This window comes from Myxocyprinus asiaticus, chromosome 25 (assembly GCF_019703515.2).
Source record: "Myxocyprinus asiaticus isolate MX2 ecotype Aquarium Trade chromosome 25, UBuf_Myxa_2, whole genome shotgun sequence".
Classification (NCBI taxonomy): domain Eukaryota; kingdom Metazoa; phylum Chordata; class Actinopteri; order Cypriniformes; family Catostomidae; genus Myxocyprinus; species Myxocyprinus asiaticus.
Genome location: NC_059368.1, coordinates 14653999 through 14680920, shown reverse-complemented (window position 1 = coordinate 14680920; position 26922 = coordinate 14653999). Strand labels below are relative to the sequence as shown.

At 37.4% G+C, this 26922-nt stretch overlaps 2 protein-coding genes across 4 annotated transcripts in view; one reads left to right on the top strand and one right to left on the bottom strand.

Annotated features, from left to right (window-relative positions):
- LOC127416195 (protein FAM102B-like) overlaps positions 1-15646 on the bottom strand; it is a 35404-nt gene extending 19758 nt beyond the window's left edge. The window contains exon 1 of one of the 2 annotated variants that reach the window (XM_051655399.1): positions 15150-15646. In XM_051655399.1, the coding sequence (XP_051511359.1) occupies positions 15150-15283 (134 nt within the window). In that variant the 5' untranslated portion in view covers positions 15284-15646. The remainder of the gene's footprint in view (positions 1-15149) is intronic. The other variant, XM_051655398.1, reaches the window with a different exon arrangement.
- A 1591-nt stretch (positions 15647-17237) lies between these two features.
- On the top strand, positions 17238-26495 carry LOC127416383 (olfactomedin-like protein 2B). 2 transcript variants are annotated; one of them, XM_051655715.1, is made up of 8 exons: positions 17238-17590; positions 19957-20220; positions 20361-20468; positions 22071-22235; positions 23404-23590; positions 23700-24746; positions 25598-25774; positions 25871-26495. In XM_051655715.1, the coding sequence occupies exons 1-8, from the start codon at positions 17432-17434 to the stop codon at positions 26482-26484; spliced, it is 2721 nt and encodes a 906-aa protein (XP_051511675.1). In that variant the 5' UTR covers positions 17238-17431; the 3' UTR covers positions 26485-26495. The 2 variants fall into 2 exon arrangements, with proteins under 2 accessions (XP_051511675.1, XP_051511676.1); XM_051655716.1 differs by having other exon boundaries at positions 17459-17590; positions 20028-20220.
- The last annotated feature ends 427 nt before the right edge of the window (positions 26496-26922 follow it).

Below are 26922 nucleotides of genomic sequence, written 5' to 3'. Positions count from 1 at the left end.
TCCAAACTATTTGATTTTTATTTGCTAAATACAACAGTGGTGGACAGCTCTTGCCGCTTGCTCCTCAGGGAGATCTTAGAATGATTTCACAACAGAATGAGTCACCTAATCCAACCCTATTATAATGGAGTGACTTTAATATTCTCTGGAAGATGTCTTCATAAAAGGGATAGGTTACCCAAAAATGAAAACTTTGTAACTCACCCTCACACATTGTTCCAAGTCTGTGTGACTTTCTTTTTTCTGTGTAACACAAAGGGAGAGGTTAAGCACAATGACAGCCTCAGTCACCATACACTTTCATTGAATGGACAAAAGATGCAATGAAAATGAATGGTGACTGAACTAAAGTCATATAGGTTTGGATCAAAATCATTTTATGGTTTTATTTTTGGGGGAACTATCCCTTTAAAGAGTCTGATTCAAATTCTGTGGTTAATTAGAGCCTAGAGTCAAAGTGCCATACAGAAAACTAGAAGTTTAATTAATTTCCCATCTGAAAATGGCCCTCCCTGTGCAGGAGGTGTTCTACTCTCTAATTAGACAGATGCTTGCAGACAGGGCAGATGAGTGAGACCCAGTGGGCTTTTGGAGAGATGCAGAGATGTATTATAACCTTCAGATAAACTGTGATGCCAATGCCAATACACACATTTACTGTAACAGAGTGAACACTATATAGCAGGGGTCTTCAACCTTTTTCAGGCCAAGGGCCACTTGCTGGGTAGAGAGGATGAGTAGGGACCCCCTGTTATATATATTGTACAAAATCAGGGGTTGAGTTAGTCCATTTGAAAAAAACAAAAAAGTACCAAAATAATATGGTTCCATATTATTGTATGGATATCCTTTATGATGTTTACATAGCAAAGCCTTTAAAATAATCAAAAATGTACAACTTTTTTGACATGAAATGCCATTTTTAATGACAACTGCAAAGACTAAACATTCTACATGCATGTTTCCACAGTGGGCTACATGCATGCCCCCTAGCTGGATAGATTAGACTTATGGCTGACCTGTACATAACCCTTACATAAATACAAAGTCCCCTCATTCTTACAATATTCTGTCATCTCCTAATGGTCTACAATGACGTCAATGGGAAACACAGCCAAAATAACACATAATCACAAACAGCTGGGGAGATTCCCTACCATAAGGCTTGTGCTTGGTTCTGAGCGAGTCACTGGATGAAAAAAAGCAGCTTCAGCCATTAAACAGAATAACCCACAGCTGGTTGAAAACCCTCAACTCTATGTGATTCTGTCACCATAGCAGCAGGGGAGAGTGACTTCTATAAACAATACTAGAATGATTTTCCTCCCGGCGAAAACCCCCAATGACGGGCAGTTTCTATGGAAATAAACTGTGTGAGACTAACATGACTAAGATGACAAATCAAGGAAACAAAATCTGCTCAGCTAATTCATAATTGCTAAAATACTCATAATATCATTCTCTTATAATTTGTAGTAGATGGACAGAGTTAAATGACCCTGTTGTGTGTCAATAGACCTCAGAGATTTTCTGAGAATCCCCGCTTTAGAAATGGTCTGGATTGAAGAGCTAAAAAACTCTGCTGACTCCTTGAAAACCACCTGCCTGTGACTTTATAATGACATGCAATCCAACTAAATTGAGCCCTTAAAGTGCATATTACAAATAAACAATATAATCATCATGAAATTGCATAAAACCCTTTTTACTTCTGCAATTTGATGTATTTAAGAGTAAAACAGACTATTCAACAAGAAAAACAAAATGTCTGGCATCCGTGTGAGCTCCACTTTACAGGTGTAATGTCCACGGAGGGGCGCCAAAAGCAAGTTGTGAAGAGAGTTGTTTTCAGCTGTACAGGCAGTAATACAGTAGAGTGGAATTCATGTTTTATAAATGTCACCCTCCAACCCAAACCCCAAACTTAAAGCTAACAATCAGTGGAATAAGGGAGGGAAAAATCTAGATGCTAGACGGAAAAATGCAACCTCCAAATCGCACTCGTCACTGATTATACGAATGCGATTACTTCCTAGTTTCAACGCAGTATCCAAACCAGCTGACGCAACATGCTTCTGGTCGAGCCACAGGGGAAGGTAAACATGCTGGAGCTGATGCAATGACATCTGATAGGAGATGCCGCTTGTCAGTGAGTCGGCATAATGTAGCCAATCCTAGGGTACCGGAAGTAGGTACTAGGTACAAGTAAAAACACTACTCGAATATTGCAATTTGATTTTCTTTGGTTCCTTTGCCTGCCGTGCAACAATGACACTGCTTCTCTTAACTAAATCTTGCTGTTAAATTCAATGCATTGGTTGATGTGTTGTTAAAGGAATAGTGCACTCACAGACAATCATCATAATTTCTTGAATTTTGCTTATTTTGATGAATTTAATTTCTTAAAACACGTTCTGGATTTTATTGTGCATGATTCATCAATGCATGTTATATGAATTGATGAATCATGCACAATAAGGTCCAGAATGTGTTTTAAGAAAGTAAATGGGGTCAATTTTGATTTCATGTTGACTAAGTCTTAGGGCTTTATTTTCTCCTCAGCTTTCATAACAAGTCTCAATTCCTGCTTTAATGACTCTTCCTAAGGTGCCATAAACAATGATAATGAATGGAAGATATGATAATGTCAGGTAATGCAATCCCTCCATCCTGATATGATTATAAGCAAATTGCTGGCACGGAGACTATAAACGAAAGGCTGCACACAAATAAATCAGATGCAACCTTAGCAAAATGAACAGGGCAGAGTTCTGATCAATACAGGACGCTTCTATTTTGTAATCAAAACTTCACTGCAGGTCAGCTTCATACTTGTCCTTTCTAGGCTTGTCCTTTCTGCCCATCAAATAATGAATGTAAGGCTAGGTGCCAAGAGAACTGCACCCAGCACACACCCACATAGAACAACGAAAGAACTCAACCAACGTCATAAAATTCTCACACAGAAGACATCTCCACCTGAGACAACACACCCTACTGAGAAAGGACCATAAAACGCAAATCTCACTCACATCTGCTCTCTCTCACCTCAGGTCACTTTAAGGACACCAAAAACTAAGTTATGACTTATCCTGTTCTGTAATGTAAAAGGTTTTCTGATCATACATGTTTGGTATCATTCAAGAGGTCTCAGTGCAACTGGTAAAACGGTCTCATTCCCTTTCAGCAAAGTCAAATCACAAGATTTAAGAACTTAGTAAAATACTGTATTCTATCAGGGGCATGATGAGATCAGATGCTGTATACAGATTAGGTGCATTCTTTAAAAACATCAAACGACCTACTCACAAGTTTCAAAGGTCAACTTACAACTCCCAAAATTGTAAACCAAATCCTAATTAACATCAAACATACACATCTGAAATAACAATAGAATAGTTTGGTACTTACGGAAGGATGGCAGAGGAGCTCGGGGAATCTGTATTCAGATTAGGGATGTGCGAGACTAGTCGACTAGTCGATTAAACGGTTCTGATGTGGCTAGTCGACACTGGAATTACTAGTCTGTTAATATTTCCCCCCATTAAACTGATAATAATTTTTACACATTTACGTTTGGCTTTATATTTTTTACAGAGGCTGCACTTAAATCACTGTCATATTAATGTTACATATTTTAAATAGAATTAATAATACAAATATTATTTTAAAAGAGGATATCTGGAGCAGATACATAGTTTAATTTCACCTCAGTCTGCGTGTGCTTCTTCCCTTTCTCACTCGTGGCGTGCGCAGGAAAATGTGCACTCGCTAGACAAGCAAACTCAGCAAAGTACTTATGAAATCACTTCAGTGGTGCGGGAATCGGCTTTCCAAATGTTTGAAAGTCCCTAAGGATGTTTTCACATTTGAGTCTTCTTTACATCTGTGCATGCATGTACGTTATTTTTCCGCTGAGCGGGCTTTTTCAAGCACAGGATAGCCACCTCAGGTGAGTCAAGTCCCGTCTTTCACCGGACCATGTTGACATGTTGGGGCAATTTATTGAAGTTCCACTCCGGAATGGATAGCTTTTGCCTTATTTACAATGAATATTGTTTAGTCTCTGACTCGATAAAATAGACACCACTGGCTGCAGCCCTAACTTCCTGCAATGATTCAGCATCGAAATGACTCATTATAACCTTCCCTACAAAGCATTAATGATGTGAAAACACAAAGGGCATAATGAATTCAGTAATGTTTGGTGATAATGGCTTTCATTACAAGTGCAAATAAAAACTATTTATCATATTTGCTCTCATTATCTTCCTGGAAAAACAGTACTGTTTTTTTTTTTTTTCATTGGATGATCAGAAACCATTAGTGTAGCTTGCATGTGCTGGAGACATTATTGTTCTCACAGGAATAATGAGCCATTAAATCTTATTGATAGACCTTCTTATGCCATGATGGGCAACATACTTGTTCATAAAATGATAATATTTTAATAAAGAACCACCATAACCATCAATATTGCCCATAACTATAAAGTTTGAGAAGAGTGCTACAGTGCTGTGAAAAAGTATTTGCCCCCATCCTGATTTTCTTCTGTTTTTGTGTATATCTCAGGGCTCCAGACTGCAACTAAAATGGTCACAAATGCGACCAAAAAAAAATGATTGCAACAATCATTTAAAATCTAGTCGCCACTGGCGACAGTCGGGATGTGTGCTTTCATATGCAGTTTCGTCAGATATCATCTTGAGTGCTGAATTCATCTTTTCACCCTTTCTGTTAATAATATGAGCTCGCTGGCTTCACGCAACAACAAACACAGCACAAGCCATGCTGTCTGATTCGTGAACAAATTACTCTTTATATATATATATATATATATATATATATATACACACACACACACACACACACACACACACACACACACAGTTGTGCTCAAAAGTATGCATACCCTGGCAGAAATTGTGAAATTTTGGCATTGATTTTGAAAATATGACTGATCATGCAAGGATAGTGATCATATGAAGCCATTTATTATCACATAGTTGTTTGGCTCCTTTTTAAATCATAATGATAACAGAAATCACCCAAATGGCCCTGATCAAAAGTTTACATACCCTTGAATGTTTGGTCTTGTTACAGACACACAAGGTGACACGCACAGGTTTAAATGGTAATTAATGGTTAATTTCCCACACCTGTGGCTTTTTAAATTGCAATTAGTGTGTGTATAAACAGTCAATGAGTTTGTTAGCTCTCACGTGGATGCACTGAGCAGGCTAGATACTGAGCCATGGAGAGCAGAAAAGAACTGTCAAAAGTCCTGCATAACAAGGTAATGGAACTTTATAAAGATGGAAAAGGATATAAAAAGATATTCAAAGCCTTGAAAATGCCAGTCAGTACTGTTCAATCACTTATTAAGAAGTGGAAAATTTGAGGATCTCTTGATACCAAGCCAAGGTCAGGTAGACCAAGAAAGATTTCAGCCACAACTGCAAGAAGAATTGTTCGGGATACAAAGAAAAACCCACAGATAACTTCAGGAGAAATACAGGCTGCTCTGGAAAAAGACTTGTGGTTGTTTTAAAGGAGCACAATACGACGATACTTGAACAAAAATGAGCTGCATGGTCGAGTTGCCAGAAAGAAGCCTTTACTGCGCCAATGCCACAAAAAAGCCTGGTTACAATATGCCCGACAACACCTTGACACACCTCACAGCTTCTGGCACACTGTAATTTGGAGTGACAAGACCAAAATAGAGCTTTATGGTCACATCCATAAGTGTTATGTTTGGAGAAGAGTTAACAAGGCCTATAGTGAAAAGAATACCATCCCCACTGTGAAGCATGGTGGTGGCTCACTGATGTTTTGGGGGTGTGTGAGCTCTAAAGGCACGGGGAATCTTGTGAAAATTGATGGCAAGATGAATGCAGCATGTTATCAGAAAATACTGGCAGACAATTTGCATTCTTCTGCATGAAAGCTGCGCATGGGACGCATTTGGACTTTCCAGCATGACAGTGACCCTAAGCACAAGGCCAAGTTGACCCTCCAGTGGTTACAGCAGAAAAAGGTGACGGTTCTGGAGTGGCCATCACAGTCTCCTGACCTTAATATCACCGAGCCACTCTGGGGAGATCTCAAACGTGTGGTTCATGCAAGATGACCAAAGACGTTGCATGACCTGGAGGCATTTTGCCAAGACGAATGGGCAGCTATACCACCTGCAAGAATTTGGGGCCTCATAGACAACTATTACAAAAGACTGCATGCTGTCATTGATGCTAAAGGGGGCAATACACAGTATTAAGAACTAAGGGTATGCAACTTTTGAACAGGGGTCATTTCATTTTTTTCTTTATTGCCATGTTTTGTTTTATGATTGTGCCATTCTGTTATAACCTACAGTTGAATATGAATCCCATAAGAAATAAAAGAAATGTGTTTTGCCTGCTCACTCATGTTTTCTTTAAAAATAGTACATATAGTATCAAATCTCCAAAGGTATGCAAACTTTTGAGCACAACTGTATATATATATATATATATATATATATATATATATATCAAATCAATTTAATATATGCACTCCCTATATACTTAATGTGAATACCTGTTATGTAGATTCTGAAGGGCAGTCCTACATAAAAAGCAAGATCCTTTATCTCTTATATTTGTTTAAATTCAGAAAGGGGTGTGAAAACTTATGAGACAAAAGGGGAATGCAAATTTGTGCACTCAACTATACAGTATATATATTAAACACCCGATTAATGAGCTATCAGCTGTCTTTTCTTTGGCTTTCTATCTAAATCCAGCAATTCTGTGATGTGGCAACTAAAACAACCATTTGGCTCTTAAATGTTTCAGTTTAGGAGCCAATGGCTCCTTAGTCATTTTTTTAGTCTGGAACCCTGTATCTCAAACTAAATTGTTTCAAAAATTCAAACAAAATCTAACATAAAACAAAGAGTAAACACAAAATACAGTTTTTAAATGATAATGTTATTTATTAATGCAAAAAATGTATCCAATACCAACTGGGCCTGTGTGAAAATCTCCAAATCTATAAAACTGCATTCATATTGGGGTTCAGCTGGACTAGACACACCCAGGCCTGATTACTGCCAGCCCTGTTCAATCAAATCAACACCTAAATATAACTTTTTCAGCAGCATGAAGTTGGCTAAAATGTCTCACCCAGTAGAACACTGTCAAGGTTGAAAGAAATTCCAGAAATTATGAGGAAAAAGGTGACTGAAATACATCAGTCTGGGAAGGGTTACAAAACCATTTCAAAGGCTCTGGGACTCAAAAGAACCACAGAGAGAGACATTATTTCTAAATGGAGAAAGCTTGGCACAGTAGAGAACTTTCCAGAAGTGGCCGACCTTCCAAAATTCCTCCAAGAGCACAACGACGACTCATCCAGGAAGTCACAAAAAAGCCAAGGACAACATCAAAGGAACTGCAGGCTTCTCTTGCATCAATAAAGGTCACCGTTCATGACTCCACTATCAGAAAGACACTGGCCAAAAATGGCATCCATGGAAGAGCAGCAAGGCGAAAACCACTGTTAACTCAGAAGAACATTAAGGTTCATCTGAATTTTGCCAAAACACACCTTGATGATCCTCAAAGCTTTTGGGAGAATGTTCTGTGGACTGATGAGTTAAAAGTGGAAGTTAGTTTTTCACATGGGTGATGTAGATGTTGGTGTTTGAAAACTGTATTTTGTGTTTACTCAGGTTGCCTTTGCTTTATGTTATATCTCGTTTGAAGATCTAAAACAAATCAGTATGAAAAAATCCACTAAAACAGAAGAAATTTTCACAGCACTATATATATAACTAGACAAGCCACTAGTCTAATTTCCGTATTTGGAATATATGCCGTTGCCATGGAAAACACAGCTAAGCATATGAAGAGCAGGAGTGATTTGGTTTAGTGTGCTCCTTTGCTGCTCCCTCAGGATGTCTGCAGTGGAATAGGAGTTCTTAAAAATAATAACCACAGGCAGATAGAGCAAATCTCACGCCTGGAGGGAGAATAAACTCACAAACTTTAGACACTCTCTGTAAACTGCATAACTAAATAGCGAAGGACTGATGGTAAAACTAGACCTTCTAAGATGCTGTGGCGCTGGTCTACAGGCTCTCTCTCTGTTTGGATGAATAAGCTATTGTGGGAGAGTTGCTTTGAGGGAAATTTGACAGCCCACTTTCACTGCCTGACACATTAATGTTTAACTGTGGGAAGCCTTTGTAGTGCTGAGCTCCAAAAGAGAGTGAATGATAAACGGTACAGCGGGGCACAGAAAAAGCTTGTGATGTCTCTACTGAGATGGAAGAGAGAATTTGAGGACAATCGATTTCATATACAAATGCTTTTTTTCTTGCTGTGTACTAATGTTGTACTGTTCGATACCACTGCGCCTTCAGAAATTCTGTCAATTTTAATAACTGCCTCTTGGAATTAATTATCAGGTGTTTTTTTTTTTTTTTTTTTTTGAAGGGCATATTGTTTTATGTCTATCTATCATATATATACACTGCATGCCCAATTATTAGGCAAGTGAGTATTCTGATCTTATCATTATTTCCATGCACATTTTCCAACTCCAAACCATATAAACTTGAATGCTTATTGGATTCAATTATTTTCAGGTGGTATGTATTTGTGTAATAAGGGAGGGTGTGGCGAAAGTGACTAACATCTTATATCAAGGTGTGCATAATTATTAGGCAGCTTCACTACCTCAGTTAAAATGGGCCAAAAAAGAGACTTAACTGACACTGAAAAGTCAAATATTGTAAAATGCCTTTCAGACGGATGCAAAACTCTTGAAATAGCTAATCTATTGAGGCGTGACCACCGGACAATCAAACGTTTTGTTGCAAATAGTCAACTGGGGTGCAAAAAATGCATGGAGAAGAAAAGGTACAAATTAACTGTAAAAGACTTGAGAAGAATTAAACGTGAAGCTACCAGGAACCCATTATCCTCCAATGCTACCATGTTCCAGAACTGCAACTTACCTGGAGTGTCCAGAAGTACAAGGTGCCAAGTGCTCAGAGACATGGCCAAGGTCAAGAAGGCTGAAACACGACCACCACTGAATATATTTACAAGTTGAAGCGTCAAGATTGGACAAAGAAATACAAGTCATATTTTTCAAAGGTTTTATGAACAGATGAAATGAGAGTGACTCTTGATGGACCAGATGGATGGGCCCGTGGCTGGATCACTAATGGACACAGGGCACCACTTCGAGTCAGGTGCCAGCAAGGTGGAGGAGGGGTACTGGTATGGGCTGCTATCATTAAGGATGAGGTAGCTGGACCTTTTTGAGTTGAAGATGGACTAAAACTCAACTCTCAAACCTGCTGCCAGTTTCCGGAATGTACTTTCTTCAAGCAGTGGTACAGGAAGAAGTCCTCAGCATTCAAGACAGCCATGATCTTTATGCAGAACAATGCTCCATCACATGCATCCAAGTACTCCACTGCTTGGCTAGCCAGCAAGGGCCTCAAAGATGCCCAAATAATGACTTGGCCCCCTTCCTCAACTGACTTATATCCTACTGAGAACTTGTGGGCCCTTCTCAAATGTGAGATTTACAGTGAAGGAAGACAATGCACCTCTTTGAACAGCATTTGTGAGGCTGTGGTTGCTGCTTCAGTGAAAGTTGATCGTGAACAGATCAAGAAACTGACAGACTCCATGGATGGAAGGCTCATGGCAGTTACTGAAAAGAAGGGTGGCTATATTGGTCACTGAATATTTTTGAAAGGCCAAAAATGTTATTTAATTGTAATTTTGTGTTACTTGTTTGTTGCACCTACTCTAAAAATTGAGAATAAACAATTGAGTTGGGAGAAATTCTTTTTGTAATTTAGTTATCTATTAATTGTGCACACTAATAGTTGCCTAATAATTGTGCACACTTATGTATTACCATGAGAAAGACAAAACTCACTTTTTCTTTGTTAAACATTCAGGTTTGAGGTTCAATAAAATTTTGGATTGATTGAGAGCATTGTGTTTGTTCAAAAATAAAATTAATCCTGAGGAATACAATTTGCCTAATAATTGGGCATGCAGTATACAATACACAGCATGTATGTGTGTGTATATATATATATATATATATATATATATATATATATACACATATTTATTTATTTCAAGAATGTAAACAATAATAAAGGAATTAGAACGCTACTGTACATGCCTTGCCCTGAAGTATTTCCAGTAGCTGCATTTTTATAAACCAGAACTGTCAAAATAAAATGACAAGCGCATACATTGAGTCTAGCTAAAACAGAACAAATAACTTATGTGCAAAAACTGAAAATAAACAATGAGGTGTCATTACCGGATCTTCATAAGGCTCTGAGATAACACATTTTCTCAAAGAACATCAAACGTTCACCTGAAGTTACTTATCTAGACGCGTTGTTGATACTGAGCGTTTACGCGAGACAGGCGATAAAATAGTATCGTAGTTTAGATGCTCACAATTATTTCCTCAGTGGAAAGGTTATAATGGATCACTCCTGTTATAATCAATGAAGCTGTAAACACTATAAGTGTGTGACCTGCAGACAAGGTAACAGGTTTTTTATAATAATAATAATTAAAAATAAAAATGTTTCATTGTCTGTCTCTTTCTTCTGCATTAGCTTCTTTACTACTCCAGCATCTTGATAGTTTGTACCTCGCTTTAGATAAAAGCGTCTGCTAAATTATAAAATGTAAATGACTTGCGCAGCTTAATTCATTATAATGGGGGCGATCTGTAGTCACTTTAAGAGCCCGTAAAGAAATACTCTGACTTAACTAGCCAGCTAAACTATACCTATAAAATCTATAGTTAGTTGGCAAAATTTTGTTCACCTACCAGATATAAGATGTGTGCTACAGTTGTTAGTACTGCATGTATCCAGCCGTCTCGCTTCATTGCTGCGGTTCATGCGTCCATTTGTGGTTGCTTTTTCAGATATCTAAACACTTTCATTTCTGTTAGTTTCAGCCATCCACGGAGAATCCAGCCACCGAACAACATCGTCCACATTTAAAAAATTACATTTTATGACAATCATGTTAAAGTCACTATGAATGAAGCACCTCCCACTGTTGTTTTGAATGAGTTTGACAACTAGCCTGAAATGTTCAAGGGACAATATACAGTATTAGTGTTGTCACGGTACCAAAATTTCAGTAGTCGATATCGATACCAGTGAAATTTCACGGTTCTTGATATCGATTTCGATACCACAGCAAAAATATGCTAATATGATCATGTGCTATTGAACACATAAGTTTAGTTATTTTTAATTATTATTTTCCAGAACATTTAATCATCAAAATTGTGTCTAATCAATTAATTCTTAAAACTTTTAATAAATGAATATAGAACTTTTTACATGACATTGCATTTTTCTTGCCAAAATTTATTCAACACTGTCTTGCATGTGATATACTGATGAATTGATTGATTATACAGTTGTAATATATTAGTATTCTTTATTTAATTTCTTCAATTTCAAGCATCTAGCTATTATTTTAAATCGTGCTTTTACTGTGACATGTATTTTTGCCGGAAGCTTCACTTTTCCGGATAAACAGTTCACAACACGGCCCAGTGTGATCATTGGCCTTTATCACAGTCCACGTGTCGTCACACCCGGCTCCGAATACTAGCGTTACCAAATATCCACCTATCGATCTGTCTATGGACGATCGCAGTTTTTCTAAATAAATTAAGCCAACTTTGATGCACTTGGCAGTAAACATCAAACGTTTAATTGTTTCTTTGGATTAACACAGCACTTCACCATATGTGTTATCTAGCACTTTAATGTGTAATAGTATCTGAGCAAGGCGATAATCAGTGTAAAGTTTTCCCAGTTCACTAGGAGCTGCGCGCGATGTTCAGCTTACTCCCGGAGGATTATCGTGCTCAACTCAAGTCCGAAGAGACAGCGTTTAAGTGTTTTCACCATGCTTATCTCCCGTTTGTGTGTATAATACAGTTGTAGACACTGGGACAGTTTCATCTCTATGTTTTATTTACATTGCATTCGATCGCGACTCGTGAGTGGAAGCTTCAATCATCATACTCGAACCACAAGGATATAACCCCACGTTTACAACGATTAAACCAGTTATTTTCTGTAATTGGACTCTGGGATGGAAATGTTTCTTTATTTGAAAATTTTCAAATGGATCTTATATCATACATGGAGATTATATAGAGTAAATAAATGAAAGCAATGTGATCATTATCATCACAAATACTCTGTAGAATCTTTACATGGAATATATATATATATATATATATATATATTTTTTTTTTTTTTTTTTTTTTTTTGCGATTTACTGTATACCCTTGTCTTGTTCTAATACTCTTTAATGTGTAAATGTACTTTTGTTTGTATTATATTCTTGCGTTCCTCTAATAAAAAACATACTTATACTCTGTGAAGTGGTCCCTACTTGCATTCATCCTGTTTAAAATAATAAAACAACATGACACAGTTTTTCTATACTTCATTATCCCTGAGTAATGATTGTAAGGTGAGGTAGGTCTGTTTAGATTAAGTATTTGAGATTAATTGTACATAAAATAGGCCAAAATAATTCCACGCTGTGGGCACTGCCATTGAAACAGACTACAGCAGAAGTTGTTTTACGCTACTTAGCGAAGCTTTCGCTCTGCGAACGCGGAAGTGTGATAAAGGCCTATTGAAGACTTTGAAGTCATGTCTGAAAAATGGTCAACTCTGTTGTTTTAAATGCTATATAAATAAAATTAAATTGAGATTATAGCACAAATGCTGTGATTTAATTATATAAATGTATAGTTTACATGTGCTGCTTGGTTCACAGTGGATTATTGCTCTGCTTTGTCATCTCAAACAACGTGAATGATTCTCAGTGTCTGTGGAGTTTCCAGAGTATGAGCAGTTGGATTTATACATTCATTTAAAGTACGCAGCTCATCCACGCTATGATTGCAGCCTTCAGCAGTTTAATAAATCACACTAGGACATGTCACTTGGATTAATTGTCCATTTCAGTGTAAAAGGAGTAACAGAGCACGCGTTATAAGCCTGTGAGCATTTTAAAGCTGACGTGTGTCAGTCATATTGCATGCTGGTACCGGATAGAGTCGGTGTTCGGTACTACAGAAACACTGGTATCATTACATCTTTTTTATTTTAGTACCGAAGTACCGGAACTTTTGACAACACTATACAGTGTATGTGTATATATATATATATATATATATATATATATATATATATATATATATATATATATATATATATATATATATATATATATATATATATATATATTCATTTTTTATTTTGCACCTAGCCCATTATTCATCTTCACAAAGAAACATGAGTGACGGAATACTGAACTGTCCACCAAAGGCACTCATTAATTTTTCAGACTATCACATTTGCCACTGACATTCATAACACACAAGACAAGACACTCATAACACATTCATCTATAACCTCATTCACACTGGGCTCTGACACTATGCAGTTCTCTTTACTGTTCTGGATTTATTCCCAGCCTGCCAGAAATTAACCTGTGATCAAGTCAAATAAGCAACACAGTTCTTTACACACCAAACAAGTAAGTGGCTTGAGGTGACTCAGCACAAGACCAACAGCTTTCAAATGAAGTGGAACAGTGCACACAGGATGTGATAAATATTATGTAACAGTATGGTAACTTAAATCATATGTTTCCATGAAAATGGTTCTTCTATATTCTACCAGTGAACTGCAGTGACTATTTAGCTCTGACTGTTTTCAGAATACATTGTCAGTGCACTCTGTAACATTTTGTTGTTGTTGTTGTTGAGGCAGTACTGATTGTGTTAGTTAACATACTGACAGAAACAAGAGCAGCCAACTTTATGCTTAAGGTTTTTATAACATCTATGTCTTTTGACACACCATAGTTATTGATTAAGGGCAGAATAATCATTTACACACATCGGAATCACTCATATGGCATGTCAACATCTAAAACTATTTTGTAGAGTAAAAATTAAGCCTTGTAGGTCATGTAGCCTATGTTGTAATAGCCTATGTTGTAATAGCCTATGTTGTAATATTCACAAGTCTTAAATGCTTAAGCTCCCTTTGTGAATGACAGATGGCTTACATCCAGGTACTCCAAACAATGGTCAGTTGTTTGGACAAGGATGCAAGTCCTAAAGTTCTGCTGGGTGTTGCTGGTACAACTAAAAATTAATTTGAGCAAGATAATAATAACATTCATTTCAGACAGATTCACCATCGATTTTTAAACCATTTTAAGCCTGATTCACCATTTTTAACCATGCATTAGATCTTACAGGACACACTACGGTCATGATCAGAACCACACAAACAAGTGTTGAGTCAAACCTTGCCATCCCAGATGTGTATGGCTTTTATTCTGCTGAACACAAAGATTTTTAAAAAAATATCTCCGCTTTGTAGGTCCATTCAATGCAAATGAATGGTGGCCAGAATTTGAAGCTCTAAAAAGGACATAAAGGCAGTATAAAAGTAATCCATATGACTCCAGTGATATAATCCATATCTTCTAAAGTGATATGATAGGTGTGGGTGAGAAACAGATCAATATTTAAATTATTTTTTACTATAAATTCTCCTCCCTGCCTAGTAGGTGGCGATATTCACAATGAAAGCATATCGCCAAAAATAAAAGAAGAACGTGAAAGTAGATATTTATAGTAAAAACAAAAAACAAAAAACAAAAAAAAAAAAAGTACTTACATATTTATCTGTTTCTCACCCACACCTATTATATTGCTTCTAAAAACATTGTTTTAACCACTAGAGTCATATGGATTATTTTTACACTGCCTTAATGTGCTTTTTGGGCCTTCAAAGTTCTGGTCACCATTCACTTGCATTGTATGGACCTACAGAGCTGAGATGTTCTTCTAAAAATCCTCGTTTGTGTTCAGCAAAATAAAGACGAGGGTGAGTAAATGATGAGAGGTTTTTAATTTTGGGGTGAAGTATATCTTTAAGCTTTACCCTGTCGATTAAAAACCAAAACAAATTCACATTAGTATTACCCTCCATCAAACCACATAACAAACTACCTTCATCCCTCCACATTTCCAAGCATGCTTACCTCGATGACTCCTCGGAGAATCCGCCGTCGAGCAGGCGGACTTTACAGAACAGAACCCCGTTGACAAACGGAACCGACGACAGCTCGTCCAGCTCAAAATCCACTCTGAACTTAAACTTCTTTTTCTTCATCATCTTGACTGTCGATTCCCACCAGTCTCGTACCGCCCGAAAGTATCTCTGGTCATACGCTGCGAAGGAGCATCACTTTTATTTACACATCTTTGATTAGTCTCTGTTGCTGGAGCTGATGGCCGTTAGCATCTGCTGGAATCCCCTTTGCGTATTAAGCTACGCTAAGATTATAATAACGGATAGTAAAGTCTAGAATGCGTCCTGTGTCAGTAAACTACATATTTACTGTCAAAAATTGTTCTGAATATGCAGTCTATCTGTGACGCAATGTTTCACCCCACTGAATCTTGTTTTATGTTATGTTACGTTGCGCGTTATCGTGTAGTAAATATCGGCTGCGCGCCTTAAAGAGCCAGTGGACACATAAAGCGAAAGTGACGCAGGAGTGACGTTTTTTTAGGAGGACAAATTATAGAGTAACACAATAATACGAAATTATTTCTTTCAAGAAGCAGAACACAGAGTATATAATTTTCATAGAACACAAAAGCTGAAACCTTAGACTGTACCAATATAAACACAAAAGCATTGGTGTCTTAAAGGCACAGTACTCCTTTTGATGTTACACACGCACAACAGTGCCCGCCAAATCTTTCGGCCGCCTGGGTTTCGGAAGTATTTTTCCCATTCATTTCTTCCATATATTTTCTATAAAATCCTTAATATAAGAGTTCTAAACCATGAACCAAACCAAACAGCTCAGTGATAAATCTTAACATTACAAACTTTGTTTTGAAGCAAAAAAGTATTTGAAAATCAGACAAAAAAACAAATTAAGGCTGTGTAATTACCCTCTTTCACAAGGGCAGGAACTACAATCCAATGAAGCATTGCAAATGACGTAATCAAATAAAAAATGATGGAAATATATTAAACTATTGATTTTAGGTTGTTGATTAGAAGTAAAAAAAAAAAAAAAAGTAATAAAGATTACATTTATTGTAAAATATTGCAATTTATACAAACATAAAAGTAGTTTGAGGGTGTAGGGAGACCGACTCCTTTGTGTCAATCACAATGTGTCATGGAAGTGGACGGTCACTTCCGGGTTTGTTAGGTGGGCTTTCTTGGCCGCAGTTCTCTGATTGGAGGATCTTTCTCTGCTGAACCAAAGGAACGTAGTTGTTCACCAGGAACTCTGCTACTAAATGCGATTTTTACACAATGAAGTTCAAATAAAGTGGACTGATGGCTTCAGAAGCATATATAATCGATGAACAACCTCGGAGCTCACGGTGTGTGTGTCTTTAAAGGTTTGTAAGTTTTCAGTAAAAATCAATTAGTCTATGGAAAAATAAATGTCATTTTTACTTCCAGAACCTGACTGTTGCGTTCTATAGACCATATTCATAGTACAGCCATGTTTAATTTTTGACAGAAATGAATGAAATGAATGTCCACTGAAGAACATACATACTATTAGTTTGCTTGCTACCACCATTTATGTGGAAATGGAAGGTTAAAGCTCGACTAAGGGCCCCAAAAAGTGAGTTCTGATTCTTTACTCACGCAAACAGTAACATGGGTAACACTGACCACTAGTGGTTAATTATAGTACTTCGTCACCGGATATGGAAAGAATGAACTTGTACTGGATTGTGGACGCCGAATGGATTTCACCAGTTAGACTACAGATGGCGCTATAACATTTAAATTGTCCCCATAAATTAAACCTTAACTTTAAGGATTTGATGCTCAAAAGTAGCTCGTAAAAATAAATAAATAATGCCTTAAATAATATAAATAACTTAGTCTATAATCGATAGTAATTATAAATGGCTTATTTTAGGAATAGAAGTTAATGGGAAGTCCATTTTTGGATGACTATGAAAAGATTTGTGTGTGCATCTGTAGATGTGGACCAGGGCGCTGTGAGTCTCTCCATCCTGCCCCCTTACATAAGATCAAATGTAACGTCACTCCTGTTTCTTCTCAGACCAGCTTAACGCTGAGGACCAGGCACCTGCCCTCATCTGGGACTTTACCTCCTCTTGACTTGTGCAAAATCTCGTCTCAGATATTCTACCTGGAGGGCAGTGCAGTTGGAGATGTGTTTCATAGTTTTTCGTTTTTAAAGAGGAAAAGCTCGATTTTAACGCACAATCTACAAGTGTCATATCCTCGAAGGGATTATATCAAACACTGTGCATGATGACTTATATGGGGATGTGGTGCGTTTTATGGTTCGTGGCATTCACTCTCACTTCTGCAGCGCTAAAATCTCACCAGCGAGTTTTGGAGATGACAAAGGAGCAAAATGAAACTCTGCAAATGGAAATGGATAATCAAGTAAATATATTAAGTCAGGTAAGGTAATATTATCCACAGCTCGCATGGTATTTCACAACACATTTTATAAAAAGAAGTAATAACATGCAATTGTTTCCTCTTAAGGATCTACAGTAGGTCTTATAATAATTTTCGTTGGTGTAATTTTGTTAGGTCAGTTCAGTAAGAATAAATACAATTTTTGAATATAACAAACCAGTAAATGTATTTATTACCACATGAAGCACATTTATAGGTTTGCATCGCCAAACAATGTTTCCAGAACACACAGTTAAATGAGCATAGCAATATGTGCAGTTTATTCAACTTGTGTAAAAATGCTGCTTCATCATTTAATTTTTAACACACTGTAAACAAGGTAACATGCAGTTGTTACATTAGCAGCCTAACCCGTGAAATTACTTTTGTTGGGGTAAACTAGTCAGGTTGATTCAGTCACATTAAAGGTGCTATATGTAATATTTGTACTGTACTGAATCATAAAATGACCATAATATGTCATTAGAGAATTAGGATACATGCTAATTTGAAATACTGGCTTCTCCGATAACAATGCTACAGCCAGTATATTCTACTTTTAAGTTTCCATTCCGGGCCGGAATTTCTGTTTATGTTTTGGCCCGTGTGATCCCGCCCACTGCCCACTCACCAATAGTATTTCGACACCGCCGGGTTGCCAGATTTGAACAAGTTTGCAAGCAAACAACACTGCGTGCTGCAGCAATGGAAGCCGGCAAACGAACTGGATCAGAGATAACAGATTCCACCTGACCTAAAAAGCCTCACCATCCATCTAAAAACCACCATGACCAGAGGTGTAGTAAAACAAGGATAAATATTGGAGATGCCTTTGGAAGATGGAGACAGCTTAAAGCCCAGAAATCCTTTAAAACGGATGCCAAGTTGGCTAGTTTGCATGTCAACATTCTGGCAACCCGCATGAGCTTCGAGTGTTGGGCGGGGCAGACAACTCTCCAATATTTAGAATTTGGATTTCAAACGCTTGTTGTCAATCTTGCATACAGCACCTTTAATGTTATGAATGTTATTACAAATGTATTGTTATACATGTTATAGGCTACATGACATGTCATTTTCTCAAACGAATGAAAACCATAACAAAAATGTATTTGAGTGTCACGTGCAGGAGTGCAGCATTTTTAGACACCATGTCAGGTAAAAAAAAAAAAAAAAAACATAAATTTTTAAAAATGCGCCTCAGTGGGGCCTGGGTTGCTCAGCGAGTATTGACGCTGACTACCACCCCTGGAGTCAAGAGTTCGAGTGACTCCAGCCAGGTCTCCTAAGCAACCAAATTGGCTCGGTTGCTAGGGAGGGTAGAGTCACATGGGGTAACCTCCTCTTGGTCGCGATTAAGTGGTTCTCGCTCTCAATTGTGCGCGTGGTAAGTTGTGGGTGGATCGCGGAGAGTAGCATGAGTCTCCACATGCTGTGAGCTTCTGCGGTGTCATGCACAGCGAGCCACGTGATAAGATGCGCAAATTGACTTTCTCAGAAGCGGAGGCAACTGAGACTTGTCCTCTGTCACCTGGAGGTTACCACGAGGACCTAGTAAGTAGTGGGAATTGGGCATTCCTGAAAAAAAAAAAAAAACGCACCTCGAAACGCACGTGTTCGGTTCGTTGCATCTATCTTTATAGCGCAAGAATGTGTTTGGTCCTACGGCCCCTAATTATGAAGGTAAATCAGTAGCAAAACTCAAGAGCTTGCATATTTGATTTGAGAACTTGTACAATAAATATTTGTACTCATAAGTTTACATTTGCACTCACAGCACCAATATTAAAACTTGTAAAATAAACATTTTAAGTTGAATGTTGCAATCTGCACTCACAGACAATAATTCAAAGCTTGTGTTCTGAATTCACAATTGCAGACAGGTAGTCACAAATGTGCAAAATGACATTCACATAAATACAACTACAGACACAAACTTGTATTACACATTAACTTTTGTACTTAAATTCATTTTCGCAGTACAACCACAAATCAGCACGTACAACCTCTCAAATTTGGCACTGCAACTTGAAATCTTCACGCCTTGACATTTGCAAGTACTTTTGCGAAAAACCGTAGCAAAACTCACTTGTGCACTTGTAAATACTGATGCGAGAGAGCAAGACCAGTATTTGGTGGGGGTGGGGGCAATTAAATCGTTTTCACATCGGTGCTGTGAGTGTAAATTTCGATTTACGAGTACAAATATTTATCGTACAAGTTCTCAAATCCCAAAATCCAAGCTCTCGTGTTTTGCTACTGATTAACCTTCATTCTAATTCTCAGTCAAATACAACATGTTGCATTGTGACAAAGTGTGGTGATTTTGCTGGCTGGAAAATGCATTCGTCCTCTTCTCTTTGTAGCTGCTGGGTGATTATGACAAAGTGAAAGCGCTTTCAGAAGGCTCTGACTGTGGCTGTAAATGTGTTGTCAGACCTCTGAGCGCGAGTGCGTGCAAGCGGATCCAGGAGGGTAACGCGACGCCTCAGGATTTCTACACGGTGGAGACCATCACATCAGGACCTCACTGCAAATGTGCATGCATCGCTCCACCGTCAGCTATAAACCCATGTGAGGCTGACTTCAGGTTGAAGCGGCTGCAACAGGCTGGTAAAGATAATATCAAGGTGACTGGACAGTGTATGGATATTAAAGGCCACAACTATTGAAAACCAACCTAATTATGGCATGAAAATGAATGCAAAACATTTTCCTTCTCTTCAATAAACCCAACACTTGCCGTGATGGAATTTACTTAATGTTACAGCTGTCCACAGTACTGGAATTGCTGGAGGGTGCCTTCTATGGCATGGACCTACTGAAATTGCACTCGGTCACCACAAAGCTTCTTGATCGTGTGGACAACATAGAAAAAGTAAGTCACAGGGCTGTTTGCTTCGCCAGCACTGAACTTAACCACACCACATTTTCTTATATTAAATGCCTAAACACACCTGCACTCAAAAAATGCATGCATTTCAATTTCATAACAAAATTCCATCAAATTGAATTGAGTAATCTTTAATAAAATAAAACAAAAACAACTACATGTTTTACGCTTTATTAATTTAATTTGGTTAAACATGACACAATTCAATTTGATGTAATTTAGTTATGAAATTGAAATGGATACATTTCAAAAATAGCCAAATTTTGTTACACATAGTGTTATACATAGTAGCCAGTGCATGCTCATGTTTTTATATAGACCACACTGTGGCCCCTAAAGGGATAGGCTAGTTCATCCACACTGAAAAATTTTTACTAGTAAGATTTACTTAATGTTACTTTGCAAGTGTTTGCACACAGTTTTTCTAAGTACATTTGAATGGTATAAAATTGAGTAAAATCTGTTTAACTTCATGGCATAATATTGATTAAAGTTAGTAAGTAAATTTAAGTTTAAATAATTACAGTTAATACAATAACGGTTACTTACAAATCTGATGTATGCCTACATGGTATTTAAACAGTATAAAATTTAAATCAACATTATGGTAGAACATTTCACATTTAGAACTTTACTTAAACATATTTAATCATATTCCCCATGGCATAAAGCCTTCCACAGGGAAATTGTCTATTAGACAATAAAAAGTTGTCTATTAGACAACATTTCCTTGTATTACTAACAATAGACACAAAATACAGATCTGCACAGGCAGACCTCAATACCTGGTGTACAACACAAGATTTATATCATCAGTGGTTAATTTTGAGTAGTGAATTAACTTCAGACTTGGCAAAACAAGAAGATACTAAACATAACAAAATCAACAATAAAAACTTTGAATAAACTTGCAAACAGTGAAACCATGCAAGCTCATTAATTATTCAAGCACAGTGCATGCTGGGAACAACAGTTTCGAAAAGTAAAGTAAATTGTACTTTGTTTTAACCAGTGAAATTTACTCAAATTAGTGTATAAATATGACAAGGTTTTCTACTTTAGGATTGAAGCATGATGATGCATTGTAAAGATAACAAACAATCATAAATAATATTTACTTATAAGCTAGATCATTCATTTTTACATGCTTGAATTGAATACAAATGTAGACTTCACTAAATATTTTCAAGTTCACACTTTTATTATTTTATTATTTAATGTAGAATGATCTTCATCTTTTCGGCTATATTTACTTCACCACATTTTTTTTTTATTATGTCATCATTTACTCACCTTAATGTTGTTCCAAACCAGTATGACTTTTTTTTCTTACATGGAACCATATAGGAGATGTTAGGCAGAATGTAAGCCCCAGTCACCATTCACTTTCATTACATCTTTTGTTCCATACAAGGAAAGTGAATGGTGACTTGAGTTTAAAATTCTGCCTAACATCTCCTTTTGTGTTTCATGGAAGAAATAAAGAACCCTGCCAAACTATATTTCAAGATGTTTTTCCCCACAAATGAAAATTTAATCCTAGTGTTTCATTGCATTAATGTTGCTATTGTGGCGGTCACCTCACAGATGGTCTCCAAAAACCAGACTGAGGAGAGGTCAAACACAAGGAGTACCTCTCCAAATCCACAGCTGCCCACATCCTCACCTACAACTCCACCCCCACGACTGCAGGAGACGAAAAAGAGACAGAGGGAGCAGAATGACGAGGCAGCTGCTTTTCTGCACATAGAGGTGAGAGGGTACTCCCCATTGCTATTTAAAACAATTTAGGCTAGTCCTTACATAATGTAATAAGCATGTGCAATACGTAATAATGGAACAATCCAAACATAATTTGAACTGAAATGGCTCACCTGCTGCTGACGTTTATTTATTTACTTATGCCTCGCTTGAAAGTATCTGTCCCAGAGTCAAAAGGGACCTCATATTATGCCAGATTGTTTTATTCTACTCTCAATTTATATATAAGGTGCTTATGGCAAGTTAAACAATTTGCCTGCAAAGAAGGCATGACTATTGATAACTATAGTAAACGTCTATTTAATATAACTATGATAATATGTACTGTAACTTTTGTTCTAGTGGGTTCAATTTCTGCTTAATATAATCCTTAAAAGAAAATTTCGGGTTCATTACAAGTTAAGCTCAATCAACAGCATTTATGGCAGAATGTTGATTACCACTAAAATAATTTCGACTTGTCCCTCTTTTTCTTAAAAAAAAAAAAAAAAAAAAAAAGGATAAATCGAGGTTACAGTGAGGAACTTACAACAGAAGTAAATGTTGTAAGTTTTTGAAGGGTTTAAAGGCAGAAATGTGAAGCTTATGATTTACTATAGCACACTGATTCTTCTGTAAAAAAACTTGTTTATTATTTGAGCTGTAAAGTTGTTTAAATCGTCATTTAAGGTGTTACGTTATCATGGTACATAACTTTAAACAGAAAATGTTAGAAAGTGATTTTATTACAATCAAATCATGGTAAGAGTAACACACATATTGTTTACGTCTTGTAGCAATTCTTTTGAAACAGTATTTTAACATTTATGAATTTGCCCCATTCGCTTCCATTGTAAGTGCCTCACTGTAACCCAGTTTTTTTTTGTTTTTTAAAAAGGAAGTTGAAAATAATTTTATGCCACAAACAGTGTTGACTGAGCTTAACTTGTATTGAACCTGGAATATTCCTTTAAAAAATACTTTTTTTAAGAAAACCTGTTTTTAAGTTAGGCACATTTTTATGCTATCTGAAAAAAAAAAAAAAAATCATTGTAGAGAAAATTGTGTCTATTCAAAATGAAAATACTGTATGGCTTGTATATTATTCTGTAAAGCATCATAGCTCAGTGGGAGCAATATGACTGTCACTATGTCACTACTGTCACTAATGTGCTAGCAGAATAAGTTTGAGGAAAGGTTTGTTGGAGATCTTCTAAAGAGGACGAGTGAATCAGACCTAGACAAGGCCATTGCAACCTTGCAAGAACAAGAGCGTCATGGGAGGGAGAAGCACCCAAAAATGATTGTTAAGGGGATGACATTCTATAAATCTGACTCAGTGGAAGAGGCAGACACAGAGGAGAACTGTAAGTATAACTGCAGTGTTTCAGTATCAAAGGATTCTAGATACCAGTTTTGAGTTATATGCTTTGCCTATGTTAGTTACCTATCTAAGATGTTTGTTCCTTATTACAGTAGATGAGAATCTCAGTGGTGATAGCCCAATGGACCTTTTTGCTGATGAACAACTTCTTCATTACAAAGCTCGACACTTCAGGCCTGTCATCAGAGCATGGTCTGTCCCACCCAAACCCAAGACTGAAGTTTCAAAAGGGGGAACTGCACAAAATAGCTTTCAATCTCCATTCACTGGACTGTCAGACTCTGCCATGCCAATTAAGAGACCTTCTGACCCAATATCCGTTCTGGCTCGAATGGCTCTTTCCACCATTGAGAGCTCCAAAGGAGATGATAAAACAACACCAACACCTGCTGCGATGGATAATTTGATGGTTATAAATTCTGAGAAACAGACCAAACCTCAGACCATCATCAATAAAATGGAGGAAGCAAGCAACATGGAGCCCTCAACTCCATCTGTAAGACAGGCTCAAAATATTTTGGTCAGGTCATCCAATCTGAGCCACATAAGGACAAATGAGTCAGTCACAGCAGCTGTTGCCAATGTAATGACTACAGTGCCAACCATTACAGAGATTATAACCAAAGGGACAACTGAAGTTGCAACTGTGACTAAAAAAATCTTGAAAGAAGATGTCTTTCAAACTGGTAAACCTTTGTTTTCAACTGAGAGTATAACTCAAGAACAAACTCTCCATAAGCTACCCGCCTCCATTACAGAATCACCATCCGACACATTAACAGCAACAGAAAACACCTTGGGCTCAGCTGCTGGCATAAGAGTAGCTAACACCTTGGTGACAACACCACATATCAGTAAAAGTAAGACAGACTCTATCACTTTCTTAACCAAGATAAATCCTGAACAGACCTTTACCTCCATGGCGTCTTTGTTCACAACTACTTCGCCTACAACAACTACTTCGCCTTCAACTACTAAAACAACAACAACAGCAACCACAAGCAAAACTGGCAAACGCAAGTATAGCATAAGCTGGGAGGAAGAGGAAGTGGTAGAGGTAGAGGAGGAGATGGACAGAGGGACAGCTGTGAAAACTGTGGTGGAAGAGAACTTTAAGGAGGGACCTCAAAAGAAGCCAGGTTTGGTTAATTGGTTTCTCAGATATTCTCCTATGACAGATGGAGATGTTTGCTAATAGAAATTTAGTGGTGGGTTCATATCACGTCGGAATAACAAGAATTACGAGATTCCGACTTCATTCACGTCTTCGTAGAACTCGTAATTACAAGTTGTAAACTCTGAATTCTATGAAAGCTTGACAGTACTTGACAGTCGTGAAGTTATGTAAAAGGAACCAAAATTGCAGTGGCCTCAAAAGTTAAAGGCTAATAATCATTAATTAAAAATTGTTTGACATGCCATTTTATTATGCCATTGTTACCTGGATTACTTTCTTTGTCCTTAAACATTTTGCAAGAACATATACAGGTGAATTAATGTAGTGATAAATGTTTTGCTGTTAACAACAACAAAGCTGTTTTGGCATTGTGTGTGTCGCCATAGAAATTAATAACTTACAAGGTCAGAGAATGTCAACAGCTCCTGCTAGAATCGCCGAGTTGTCATCTCATAATTACAGTAATTCCAACGCAACCTGAAAGAGCATTAGAAATAATGCTGATTTGAGAGAGGTCATTTTAAATTCAGCAATTTGGTGTACATCTAATATTCTTTCATTAAATTGTATTTTATACTGTATATTGCACTATCGGCTTTTGGCCATCCTACTATTTGTATATCGGCATCGACCATACAAAAAAAAACACATCGGTTTGCCACTAGTTTGCACTCCAGTTTTCCAATATGGATTCATCAACCAAACGGTTCTGTCTTCGATGTCAAATTGGTCTGTGCATGGAAATGCAGATTGTTTGGCAAAGAAAGGTTAAAACAGTGCTGTAATTATCAAGTGGTCTGTTTTTGTTTACAGGACTTTGTAAGGACACCTTGGCCACAATCGCAGAACCTGTCACACATAACACATATGGTCGCAATGAAGGCGCTTGGATGAAAGATCCGCTGGCTCAAGATGACAAGATATACATCACAAACTATTACTATGGCAACAACCTACTGGAGTTCCGCAACATGGATATTTTCAAACAAGGTGTTGTTTTTTATTTATTTTCACATGCTTACTAACAAACAAACTTTGTAAATAAGCAATTTTGAGTACTTTTTCATTTTCATGCTTTCCTTCAAGGTCGCTTCACTAATTCCTACAAGCTGCCTTATAACTGGATTGGTACTGGCCATGTGGTCTACAATGGTGCTTTCTACTACAACCGCGCATTTTCTCGAGACATTATCAAGTATGACCTCCGGTTGCGTTATGTGGCTGCCTGGACCATGCTGCACGACGCGGTCTTTGAGAACGACGATGTGTCCGCATGGAGAGAAAATTCGGAAATGGATCTGGCCATAGATGAGAGTGGACTTTGGGTGATCTACCCTGCTCTGGATGACGAGGGCTTCTTGCAGGAAGTGATTGTCTTGAGTCGACTGAACCCCAACGATCTGAGCATGAAGCGTGAATCCACATGGAGGACTGGACTCCGCCGCAATCGCTATGGCAACTGCTTCATCGTATGTGGCGTTCTTTACGCAACAGAGAGCTACAATCAGCATGACACCAATTTGTCCTATGCCTTTGACACTCACACTAACACTCAGATGATCCCTCGCTTGCCTTTTAGCAACAACTATACTTACATAACTCAGATCGATTATAACCCTAAAGAGAGGGTGTTGTATGCCTGGGATAACGGACATCAGGTCACTTATAATGTTCAATTTGCATATGTAGACCCACTGTAGACCAAAATGATAAAGTGCGTGTACTTGTACAAAACAGATGTTGTCAGGATAAACTTTAAATATATTAAAGTGGATTGTGGATCAGTTCACTCAGCTATTCTTATCAACTTTATGTAGTTTAATGTACTGTAGTATATGCTGTTGGCTCAGTGTTTTCAAAGTGCAAAAATGACCTCAGAATCTTTCTAGACCCTTATCTTGATGTCAAAAACAAAGAAAGTCATCAAATTTCATTAGTTGAATTTCTTAATGAATAACTACCAAACTTCACATGAGCTTTGCAAGTGTGCATTGATGATCATTTCTTTAGATTTTATTGTTGCTTGCTTTTGCACTATGAAAACAGACCTCTTTATTTTTGTAGCTGTACATCTTTTAAGGCTGGCAGAATTATAAAACTGTTGAGGTATTGAGGTGCTATATTCTTACATTGAGTAG